The 12,868-nt window shown below is 45.8% G+C and overlaps 1 protein-coding gene across 4 annotated transcripts in view; it reads left to right on the top strand.

Annotated features, from left to right (window-relative positions):
* Positions 1-12,868, top strand: part of SIDT2 (SID1 transmembrane family member 2) — a 230,618-nt gene that overhangs the window by 192,357 nt on the left and 25,393 nt on the right. For all 4 annotated transcript variants that reach the window (XM_085647455.1, XM_085647453.1, XM_085647454.1 and 1 more), the window contains 3 exons: positions 2,042-2,150; positions 6,029-6,105; positions 7,408-7,454. In XM_085647455.1, the coding sequence (XP_085503581.1) occupies positions 2,042-2,150; positions 6,029-6,105; positions 7,408-7,454 (233 nt within the window). The remainder of the gene's footprint in view (positions 1-2,041; positions 2,151-6,028; positions 6,106-7,407; positions 7,455-12,868) is intronic.

Genomic DNA, 12,868 nt, shown 5'->3' with positions numbered 1-12,868 from the left:
ATGCCCACTTTCTAAAAGTGCCATTTTCAAACACACAACATAAAAATCATCTTCACTAAAAGATGTTTTTTTAAATTCTGAGTTCAGGCCTACTAAACAACATTTCTCTATCTTATCCCAATGGAGAGTTATGCTTGTAAAATGTTGCAAGTAAACTCCCATGTTAAGCCTATGGGACCTACACAGCGACGGGAGGGAACGCAGGGGGCCAACAACTCATCTTGACGTAAGTTTGACTACAGGAAGTTGTTCTCACTCCTCCACCATTTCGAGTATTGAACTTCAATACACTCGGTTCCCCATGGAAATCATCCCTACAGATGAGTAGGTAATAATCCTTAAGTAGGGGTGCCTATTCCCTACTCCTGGACTGAGGGGTTAGGGTCTATTCTTTTGGGATCTCCTCCTTGATGTGAAGTCCCGGAGAAAGCCGTGGTAATGATTAATTTAATCCTGTGATTCGGCTGAAACATGTCGACATTTACTTGCAGAGTAGAGGGGTAGGTGATTCATTACAATTCACCTTACCTGCATCCACTGGTCATATTAGTGGCCTTTTCTTTTACTCTGGTCAAGGGAGTCCATAATTAAAGTTGAATTGAGGACATCCTTTAATCCAGTTTTATACCACTATTTCTGCACCTTTATTCACATACTTTCATCCCTTGTTCTGCATTTTTTTCTTTGTGTTATACGGTCTTCCCCTTCCCTATTGGTCCACCTCCAGCGTTGGCTAGCATGGAGATGTGTTCACAGCTCTATGATGAAGCATGACACAGCTTGCTGTGTGTGAGGGCAGTTTTATACACTTGGGTATCCTCCCAGGGACCTTGTTAATTCACAGCGATCTAGTTTTGAGTCCTACTTCCTTGTTGTGTATTTATGGCATTATATAGGAGGTTGGAGTAGGACTTACTTTCCTCCCACCCCTTTTTTTTCTTCTTATGTGGTAAAAAAAAAAAAGCCTTTGGGACAGACAGCCTTTCAATAGTGAAAAACGAAATACACAGTATTTCACTATCAGGACATGTCACACACACATGTCCTAACTTTCACATACACTGCACCCTGCACATGGGAGTACCTTGGACCTATCATAGGGGTGCCTTACATGAAGAGAAGGGAAGCATGGGTGCACTTGCCAGTTCGACATGGCAGTAAAAACTGCGTGCAGACACTGCAGTGGCAGGTCTGAGAACCCTTTGAAAGGCTACTTGTGTGGGTGCACAATCAGTGCTCCAGGCTCACTAGCAGCATTAGATTCACAGGCCCTGGGAACACATGTGCACATTATTAGAGACTTAGTAGTAAATCAAATAAGCCAATCATGGAGACACAAATCCATATAAAAAATTTACATGGAGAGCATATGCATTTTAGGACTGATTAGCAGTGGTAACATGCCCAGAGTCCTAAAACCAACGGAGAATAGGTCAAAAACAGGAGGCCACTGAAAAAGCCAAGTCTAACACCCTCGCTCACAACAAATCTGAGGAGAAGCAAACTTGGCCAAAGAAAAGAGAAGGAGCTAACAATTTTGAAACCAGAAATTAAATGTAGGATCATTAGAAGAAAGGTGGAAATATAAGGGGTAGGAGGAGGGAAGAGGAGAAAGCCATGGTGAGAGCAAGATACTTGGAAAGTAAAGAGAATGAGGGGGGACAGGGATGGAGCAAAGACAGTAGAAGACATTTGGCATACTTTATAGTTTGTTTTTTACCATGAAAATGGGTAAAGGCTTGCAAAGTAGTCGTAAAATTAGATTATATGACTATAACAGCAGTAATATGAGCATTACAGGTTTTTAGCAGAGTTGATTAACCAACAATATTTGAATTAGAAGATGACCTTATGTGATTTGGCAGATGAGGGAATTTTAATATCAAGTTTTAGAAACTGAATGTAAATTGTGTGCATGAAGTGATGCTGCAGATGTCTCTGGTGACATTGTTCATGCAAGGCCCAGCTCACAGGCAAACCTTGTATCCTGTAATATGCTTCCTCTTTTCTGAAGGATGTCTTTATTCATTGATTTCTCTAGGTTTTCGGCAAAGGGAACTTGGTTTTCTGGATCATCTTCTCTGTGATTCACATAGTTGCCACATTGCTGCTGAGCTCCCAACTCTACTACATGGGCCGCTGGAAGTTGGGTAAGAATTCCTTACCTCCTCTCCTCCAGAAACACTCACTGCTGCCACATAAATGTGTCTTATTGTACTCAGACTAGTGTGTTAAAGTTGAGCTTGTATCACTGTTGGAGCATTTACTTCATTAAGTGTTGTTATTTTGTAGTTAAAAATATCTTATAGCAAATGGCAATTAAGGTTTTTCTCCCTGGACGTTGTTCTGAAGTTATAAAAGTTCATACATTTTTGCAGCGTGAATCTTTTCTGGATTCACATGCTGTGCATTATTCCACCATCTAGTAGTTGGGTCCGGTATTCCCCTGTTTTTAGTACTCCTTCTCCGTTTTCTGTTTTCTGTTTTGTTTTTCGACGTCGAAGATCCCACCATTTGGCGTCTTAGCCAGTCTCTTCTGATATCGTATGCCCTCCCCGGAAACTCACACTTGTGATCGCCATCTTCAGATTATTTTTCTCCACCTTTGAGTCTGAAAGCATAGCTTAAGGCTCCATAATCTACGAAAATAAGACTTTTGGATGAGGTTTCATGGAGGAAACACCAAAAAGTTCACAGAGAAGGTACCAGAGAGAACCAAGTCTTATTGCATACATCAAGCCCATATCGGAGATTGCCTGGATAGGGGGCTAGGCAGTTTTCTCAAGCTTCCAGACTACGATGGACCTCCTGCACTCAGGGTTCACGATCAATGTGCCAACGTGACACCTGACTCTCTCAGATGCTCCCTTTCATCGCAGCTGTTCTGGACACTGTGCAGTTTCAGGCTTATCCTCCCAAACAGCGAGGCCAGAATATTCAGGCTATGATTCTGATCCTTCAGCCTCTATCCTGGATTGTGGTGAGACTGAATCTGAGGCTGTTAGGCCTCATGGCCTCCTGCATCCTACTGGTAACCCATGCTCATTGGCATATGCCGGCTCTGCAGTAGGGCCTGAAGTCCCATTGGCCACAGCATCAGGGGACTCTCTGGGACATGGTTTCACATCTCAGAGGGAACTAAAAAAAATCCTGCAGTGGTGGCAAACTAATTTTGGGTCAGTGGCAGACCCCTCTCCCTTTCCCACCCAGGGATGACTGGAGTGACGGAAGCATCACTCAAGGGATGGGGCGGCCATCTGGTAGAGGTGGGAATCAATACTCGGGTCTCCACCAGAGTCCCTGCTCCATATCACCCTGCTGGAGCTGCGGGTGATCCCACTGGCATTCAAAGCCTTTTTTCCTATGATCAAGAAAAGTCTAGTTCATGTGTTCACAGACAACACCACCACCATGTGGTACTCCAAAAGAGGGCGGGTGGAGTTGTGGACACTGTGTCAAAAGGCCCTGCGTTTCTAGACAAGGCTGGAATTTTAGGGCATTGCCCTGGCGGTTCAACATCCGGCGGGCTCTCTGAATGCCAGAGCAGACAAACTCATCCGTCGATGCTTAGCAGATCACAATTGGCATCAACTTCCGGAGGTGGTGCAAGACTGGGTAGAGCCTTGGTTATATCTGTTCATCGCAACCGAGAAGGCGTAGTGTCAACAGTTCTGCATGCTGGAGTTTCCAAGGTGGCCATCGATCCGAGATGCATTTCGTCTTGTGTTCAGCTCAAGCCTCCTGTACGCCTTTCCACCGTTACCACTCCAGCCCAGAGTTCTCAAAAAGATCAGGAACTACCAGGCCCCAATCATTCTTGTGGCTCCGGATTGGGCATAGAAAGTGTGGTATTCTGAACTCCTAAGACTGAGCCTTGGTCCTCCAATCAGGCTGCCCATTTGGGAGGATTTTCAATTGCAGCGCAGGGTCTTGTACCTGAACCTGCACACCCTCCTTCTTCATGGAGATTGAGCTGCGGCCGTTGACAGCTTTTGACCTTCCTCCCAAAGTCTGTGACGTTATTTTGACAGCCAGGCGTCCCTCCACCAAGACAATATATGCCTGCCTTTGGGACAAATTTGTGACTTTGTGTGCATCCAACAACATTGAACCTCTTTCTGTACCCTTATCTTTATTGTTTGTTCCTTCACTGGCCTCAGCCATGTATGCTTTCTTGTGGTTTCTGGACCAACTTTCTTTGTTTAAGTCACCTGTTGTGACTCGTTTCCTCAAGGAACTACAACACCTGTTTCCTCCAAGGCCATTCATTATGCGCCAATGGAGCCTCAAACTGGTCTTAATGTTTCCCATGTGCGCGCCATTGCACAACTGTACACTTTGGTTTGTCACCATAAAAACAGCTTTCCTGGTGGCCATAACATCGGCAGGGAGGGTCAGCGAACTGCAAGCACTCTGTGCACCCTTTCTACACAGCATTCTACCCAGAGGAACTGGTCCTGCGAACTAGTGCTTCCTTCCTTCCAAAGGTAATGGCACCTTTCCATGTAGGCCAAAATATCACCTTGCCTACTTTCTTTGCTCCGCCTCACCATTTTAATAAAGAGAAGATACCCAACCGCTTGGACCATAAAGAGCGTTGTTGTTCTACATTAATCGTAGTAGAGCATTCCGGTTGGACAGTCAACTGTTCATTGGGTATGTTGGGGTGAAGAAAGGTAAGCATGTGTAGAAACCGACTATCTCACGATGGATAGTTCTCTGTATAAAGATCTGTTATGCATTAGCCAAAAGGCAACCCAAATGGTTTGCATACTCATTCCACCAGAAACAAGGCTGAACCCTTGCGTTAGCTTGTGAAATCCTATCCTGGACGTCTGTCAGGCAGCAACGTGGGAATCTTTGCACATGTTCACCAAGCACTACTACCAGGACTGTCAGGTCTGTTGTAATGGGCTCTTTGCCCGTTCAATCCTGCAGTATTTTTTTGCCTAATCTATTAGCAGCCCCTCCTCTGAGGAGGTGTTGCTTGGGTATCCATTCTAAGGTTAGGAATCTTCAGTTAGAACTCCCTCTCAGATTAACAAGTGGCATGCCTTTGGTAACGCCTTATCTGCGAAAGACTCTATCCAGTCGCAGATTCTTTACGACCCTCCCATCCACCCTGCTCTGCAAATAAAGTTCTACATAGGGCGCCACACTTATGAGGCTTGTAGTGATGTACACCAGTTCATCATTATTCTTCATGGCTCTGCGTTTCTGGCATGGCAAGGTCTCAAAAAGAAATGGATATCATCACGCTGGGGTGGTGCCTATATAAGCACTTCCCACATCACTTCTGGTGCGGATAACGCTAACTTCCAGAATGAAGGGGTTCACTCAAGCATTTCCAAATCATCTTGTACTTTGTTTTGAGGCTGGGACACGGTTTTGTACCAGGTTGTTTTGCAGATCAGATTCTTTTTGTTAATGGTTTGCTGTCACCAAGAGTCGAATTGGAGCATCTGATGGGAGTCAGGCATGTTTGTGTGCTATTTAGGTGATGAGGAAATGTTTTCTTTTTCCAAATTTAATGTCTGCTTTGCCAGTAATAGGCAGACGAAGGACTTACAGGAAGGAAATTAGAGAGGGGACGTAGGTAATGGCAAAAAGCAACAAATCTCTCCTCCTCTAGATGCTTCTTCCTGATGGACAGAGTCACAAGGTGTCCTGTGTGTCTAGGGGCATACAGTGCACTTTCTGTTACAGAGCCTTTTCCTGATAGTGCCGTTCTACCTCCCTGCATCTCCCTTCTATGACACAGCTTACCCAAAAGGTTCCTTGTTGGCCCTCCAAGCCTCCTCAAGAGGGTCCTTGTTTGATTTACAGACTGTTTTTTGTACAATTCCTGTCCCAAGTGTTAATAGGAGTGTGACTATAGGTGAAAAGAAATGTGTTGATGACTGCTTTCTTGATAGGCTGCAGGGCTGCCTGAGGAGCTGAATTAGTGAATTAGTGCTTCAGTATCTCTGTGAATGGAAGCATAGATGTGTTTGTCCTACTTGCTGACCATGGTTGTTGTCTCTTTCAGACACGGGAATCTTCAGGCGAATACTGTATGTCGTGTACACAGATTGTATCAGACAATGCAGCGGACCTATGTACATGGTGAGTCTGCTGCTTCTAGTGGTGATCACAAGCAATCTACACAACACTGTCAGTACAGCATAGGTCTGTTTGTGTGCTGGTACCTCAATTTATAGACTTTACTTTGCAGCCTACTATATGAAACAGGTTTTGTATGTTTTCTGGGTATGTGCTAGGAAACTGTGTTTCCCTGTCCATACAATAGGCAAATAATTGTTTCACTGATATAACCTAGAGTAACAACTGAAATTGCAAAGCTTGTTGGCAAGCACTGCATAAATACGCACTTCCGGCGAGATGTGCCAAACGTTTTTACTGTCACATACAGCCTGAAACACTGTTTCGAACTACAAACAATTTGTATTCAATGTATTAAGGCTATTTTGAGAGTCAGTACGTTTTACACTCCTAAAATGGCTGTGTGATTTCAAACTGAATTGCTATTAAAGGGCCCGCCGTAGGCATCACATCCAATAGTGATTCGATATGAGAGATGTCAATGTTTTGCAACCAAAATCCGGTTGCAAATCATTGAAAATTACCGACTTACAAGTTGGAGTGGTAAGGAATTTGTAAAAGGAAAGAGGTCCCAAGTGGATCCCTTCCACTTTGGAAATCTAAATAAAAAACTTTGTTGCCCCCTTATCTTTTATGTAGAATAAGCTGCAATATAAAAAAAGTTTACTTTATTAAAAGGTGATAACAGACATGGTGGTCTGTTGACCCTAGCAGGCCACCAACCCTGGGGGCGGTCACAGCCCGGAGTGACTCTCAATGTGTGACCTTCTTCTTCAATATTCATGAGGTAGGTTGGATTGCAACCCACCCGGGTCCAGAATTTTACGATCTGACCTAATCGTACAAAGCTTTGTTAATACAATTCTTCAATGGCTATGGAAAAAAACTGGTTGCTATTTGCAACCAATATTTTCTCTTGTTTTTTGGTATATCAGGTGCATTGTTATTTTTAATTTCACACTGCAGGTAGGAGAATGAAGCACAGAATTCTGAAGGTGGAAGTCACAGAACCCAGTTTCAAACAGCGCATTCAGCATTAGTCAGTTTTAGAAAATAGAAATAAGGAGAAGGCACTGAGAGAGAGCTTAGGCTCAAAATCACACAGTCTTAAGATCGCTGTGATTCAAAATGTCTAAATCTCCAATGCGTCTTCTCCAGATATCCTAATTTCTGTGATCCTTATCTCGTGCCTAAGCTGCTGTTTTAACAGCATGCAGGATGCCTATGCTGCATTTCTTTTGTGATGTTTGTTAGTTTCACAGATATCTCCTTGACTGACTACTTGCATGCTTTCATTTTTTCCAGGACCGGATGGTGTTGCTTGTCATGGGAAACATAATAAACTGGTCTCTGTAAGTATGAATTGGTCACACAGTGTGATAGCTAAACATAACAAGCATCATACAGGCCTATAAAGGCAAAATGTATATGTTAATGAATATTGATAGTCAGCAAAAGCAAGCAGAGCCTGACCAGGTTGTGTTCTGCAAATTTTGAAAAATGCAACCATTTTAAGGGAGAGGTTTACAGAATACCAACAGATGTTTCTCCATTAAGTGAACTCTGGTCAGAATGTAGAGCACTCAAAATGAGCAGTGTTGTGGTTTTTAGATGAATAAGTAAGCCAAAACAGTGTTTCTTTTTTGGAGAGATGAAGTTTCATTTGCAAAAAAAACCAACATGACACATCAACATCTTTGTCTGTGTTTGAGGAGGTGCTGGAAATGATGTGGATCGTGTAAATAAGGTGCAGGCACCCCAGTGATGTCAGTTGTTTTTTCCACGCCTCACTGACATGGGATCCGCACAATTGCTTTTTATATTTGTTGTGTTTTTGTAAACCTCTAAGAAATGGCTCCTACTATAGCATCTGGGTTTAAGTCCTGCTCTATCAGTCACTGATCAGTGTTGGTTAAAGCATTCTCACAAGTAGTGCCTATGCTATTTTGGGCCAGGCCATGACACAGAAGCATGTTCTGTATGTCAGTCAGTTTATCCCAAGGCCATTTGTGAAAGAGAGGTGAAATTGAAGGTAGCATCTACAAAGAGTCACTCACGGTCTCTCTCTAGAAGGACAATAACCTGCTGAAGGTCATGGTTCTATTCCATATCCACCTTACACCTCTCAAATGTCAAAAGAAGGAGCACAGACCTTTCTGCTTCGAGGCATGAAAAGAAGAAGCAGAAGTGAATGGAGACATGTACTGCCCCCTGTTCGGAGCCAACTCTGATGCTTGAGCCCATACCTTTTCCCACAGACAGGTCAGAGATACGGGCCTTTAGAAACACCATGCAGGCTTTTTTTTGCCAGAACCACTGATGTACTTTCTCTGGTCAAAGTCAAAGGTTTACCTAACTCCAGATGGTTCCAAAGTGGCACACTTGGTTTTAGCCACAACTTACTTGATTTCATAGGGCTGATTTAGCGCTGCCCCTAGTCATGGCTATTAACATGCTTCTTCTGGCCTAGTGACTCTTGGTTTGGTGCCACAATCTCTGGCATCTGCAAAGACATCATTTCCTAAAACGCCCATCATACAATGGTTGGAACAGGTTAAGGCTAAATGCAAGGCACCTCAGTAGCAGATGTAGTTCCCTGATATTTCATCAGTGACTATAAAGCAATCTTTTCAGCTAATGGAAGAATTGCTTGTCTCGGACTCCAATTTTGTTCAAATTCTGCTCAGCGCAAGTCATACTGAGGATAATTACAGTCAACAATGCAGTCTTCTTCCTCCTATAAATTTTATTTCTCACGTACTTATGGACCTTCAAGATCTTATTGTACTTGGCACTTCGCCGGTTAATGAAATTCAGGCTGCTTTTTCCCTGATCATGCTTAATTTTAAGAGATGCTTCTAAGGGATACGAAACACTTCCCATTCCAGTGTATCTTGCTGAGGTGAAGTCATTAGTATTAGTAAGACTTTCTCAAGTAAACAGCCATTGAAAGGATTGATTCAATTTCATGAGGCGCTGATGGATCAGACAACCTTGAACAACATTTGCAGTATCAAGAACTATTTTGGGTATGTACAAGCTGGAATCTTTAGATCATTCATATCTCAGCACCAATCCTACACTGCATGTTCTGCCTCTGTTAAAGGAGCTACAAGTCTATATATTCCTCAGTATAGAGTGTCCAAGCATCTGAACCCATTGGGAAAAAAAATGTTCGCTTCTGTAGGTGCTCCCCTTCAGTGCAAAAACAACAAGGTGATGGATGGAATGCTTGAATTAATCTCAGCCACTAGCAATCGCTCAAGGGCGCATTCCAATCCATAATTGTTCGCCCACTATTCCACCTCAGCTTGTACCCATCCACATGCAAATCAGTCTTGATCCTGTTACTCATGGGAACAGTCTAGCACGAACTGCCAGGCCAGGTCCTCCCTTAACTGAAACACAAGCAACTCAGGACTGGTGTCAGCCCTGTTATGGGCTCTCCAGCTGGGTATATCTTACTTCCAGTGGCACAGTGAGCCCAGGACATACTTCTTTCCCATACACTCAGACAAAACCCTTCCTCTTCCACAAGCCCTTGCTCAGAGGCTCACTGACGTAGGGTTATTTTCACCCCTTTTGCCCCCAATGCAGGATGGTGCATCTTTTGACATGGTGATTAAACCTGCAGCTTAGGTCCTGGACCTTCATCTGCTTTCAGTTGAAGTCAAAACAAATGTCCTCAATGAGGGTTTGCACCCTGGGCCAGTCTCATCCAAGCCCTTGCTTCCATTTCTTTAAAGTCTGACTCACACACTTATTGGTTACTTGAGCGAAGCTTTGCTCTTGTCCACTTGTAAGCAGGCAGATGGCCAGGCATCACAGACCGGCGCTGGATAACCAAGACCTTTCCTTGAAGCACCCGATTACTAAGAGTTTGGTGATCCAAGTGTCCACCAGCAAATTCCACCCTAATATGTTTCCCACTACTCCTCCAGAAATGGATTTCAAAAGGATTGAGGCGTTCAGGAGGTAGATGTTCTCTTCTGCCACCTTGATATTGAAGTCAGTCAATGCAGTCTGTATCTTAGACAGCTATATGCCCTCCAGTTGAGACCTATCGAGCTCCTGGAGGAGTTCCAAGCCTGATTGGCTCAAACAATCTAAGACAGATAGGGTGCAGCAAAATATGTCAATGGGGGTGGCTTGGATACTACTGACTGCTTGGGATGTGCAGTGGTTGCTAGTTTGATGCTCCACTGCCATATGTGGATCCGACACTGGCTTTTCTGGGACATTCAGGCATCTCTAATGGATATGTCATTTGATGTGTCTCGCCTCATTGCCGAAAAAGGCTTCTACAGCCCTCGAGAGCTTTAAAGAGTGCACTGTCACAGTGTGTTCCTTGGGCCTTTCAACCTCTGTCCACCAGTGTCCTCGGCAGGCCAACCTTTCCTAGGCTACTCTAGAGCACTGGAGTACAGACCACCAGACTCTGCTACCCCAATAGCAGTTACCCCCATCTTTTTGGGGCAGGGAATGGGATTCAAGCAGACATTGTGCAGGTCACAAAGGATACCACTCTACCCACTCCTCCACCATATCCTTGTCAGCCTCCAAGCCACCTTAGTTTTCCCTGAGCAGGCACATCTAAACGGAAGGAGACCGGGTCAGACGTTTTCTTCGACGGTGGCAGGCCATTACTTCTGACAGATGGGTCCTCCAGATCGTCCAGCAGTGGTATGCCCACCATTCTTTTTTCACACACCTCACCTTCCTCACAAATCAGAGCAGCTTTTAGAGGAGCACCTGTTCATCTTGCTGCAAGAGGTGCAGGTTCTACTAGCCAAAGTGGCCATCAATAATGTGCCGATCTGGGAAATGGGGATAGATCGTTACTCTAGCTATGTCCTCCTGTCGAAGAAGGACAGAGGCCTTCTTTTTATCTTAGATCTTCACCGTCCGAATTGAATTCCTTCCTGCGGAAGGACAAATTAAAATATGCTCTCACTGGCCCAAGTTCTGTCTACCGTGGATCTGAGTGACTGGATGTTTGCCTTGAACCTGCTTCATGCTCACTTTTAAGCTCCTGTCCTGCAGTCTCACAGACATTACCTACAGTTCAATGTAGGCCAGGAGCCTTTTCAGTTTAACATGCTCTTTGACCCCACCAGCGCCTCTCAGGTGGTCACAAAAGTGATGGCGTTGGTCGCAGCCAAACCAAAAAAAGTGGTAATACCAGCTGTTTGAGGCATGTGAGTGTAGATCACATGCTTTACATACTCCTGCCGTCTAGTCTTTGGTCCGGATATTCGCACTTTGTTTTTCTTCAAAAAAGTCTCGAGGTAGGTGACTCCTCCTTTCGGTGAAGGTGCGCATGGGCATCGACTTTGTTAGATTGTTTTTTTCCACCATCGGGTTCGAACATGGATTGCTGCACTCCGGTTTGACACCGGTTCTCGGTTCTCCTCGTGCACAATCCACTTACCCTCGATGGTATTGTTATTCAATCATGTTCCCATTCTCCGAATATCGTATTGGTTCAGAAAAAATCACTTTCGATCGGAAACTTTGTGGAAGGCCGTCGGGCAAGCTCGCAGTCGATGAAATAGACTCCATTTAAATTCTGCCCCAGGTGCCACGTCGAGTACCCGCGCACTGACCATGCACGAAGTGTGCAAATTGTGTCTCTCCCCGGAGCATGACGAACAAGACTGCGAAGCGTGCAAATCGTTCTGATCCAAGAAGACGCTCCGTGACCAACGAGTTTGACGTCACGAAATGCAACATCAACACAGCGGCTCCATGCTGGATCTCTTCGGAGAAGATTCCAAACAAGACGTCGGCGACACCCAAGGAGGAAGACAAGCACATATCTGAAAGAAACACGTTAGTTAGATTCCTCACCTTAGAATATCCCCAGGCGTCAGACTGGATCCGGAAGATTTTTTCGTCAGCAATACCCCTTGCGCGTCGCTAGGCGTCGTCTGCGGCTCCGCGTTCGGCGTCGTGCGCCAGAATGACGTCGTCGGAGTACTTAGACGCCGCCCTCGCGCGCTGACGTCAGTTCTTCTTTTTTCCGCGCCAGTAAGCGCAGATCCAGGAGAGCTACCCCTTTTAGTCTTTTTTGACTAAGTTTTTTGATCCTTTTTGATCTTGTCTCGACTCCGGTGCCGGTAGGATGCCTGGTTTCAAAGCCTGTGCTGACTGTAACCGCTTGATGTCGGTTACGGATCATCACCGCCGGTGCCTTTACTGTTTGGGCCTCGACCACGGCGCGGAGTCGTGTTCGGACTGCAAGGCCCTGACCTCGAAAGCTAGACGGGAGCGGTCCCATAAGCTCCTCGAGATTCGCCTCACGGCTCTGCGCCCCTCTCGATCCCGGTCCAGGAGGAGGTCCAAGGATCGGTCGCGGAGCCGCAGCCGACGTCATCATCGCTCGTCTGGCTCCAAGTCTTCGGGTAAGTCGAAGCACTCCAAGAAGTCCAAGAGGCGACACCGCTCTTCGGACTCCCCTCGCCGGTCGCGCGACTCGGCCGAGGGTCAGGGTGGTTCCACCCCCGCGGCTCCAGCGGAGCCGCAGGCGCCGCGCAAGTCACCATACCCACCGATCCCTGGGATTGACGCGACGCCGGCGGAAGTCAGTGCCTTCCTCTCGGCCATGAGGAGCCTGGCTCCGCCGTCGACGCCCGCTGGCGCGCCTTCGGGCCCTGCGGACCCGACTGGGCAACCTTGCATGCCCGAGGGACTCGCCCCCGAGTCCCAGTCGACGGCGTCGAGCCCCAGTTCAGCCCCGCTCCGGATCCGGCGCCGTTGCGGCGTC

The sequence above is a fragment of the Triturus cristatus genome, chromosome 3_2 (genome assembly GCF_964204655.1).
Source record: "Triturus cristatus chromosome 3_2, aTriCri1.1, whole genome shotgun sequence".
Lineage (NCBI taxonomy): Eukaryota > Metazoa > Chordata > Amphibia > Caudata > Salamandridae > Triturus > Triturus cristatus.
Note: the sequence above shows the minus strand (reverse complement) of the source record. Positions and strands in the feature narration are given on the sequence as shown.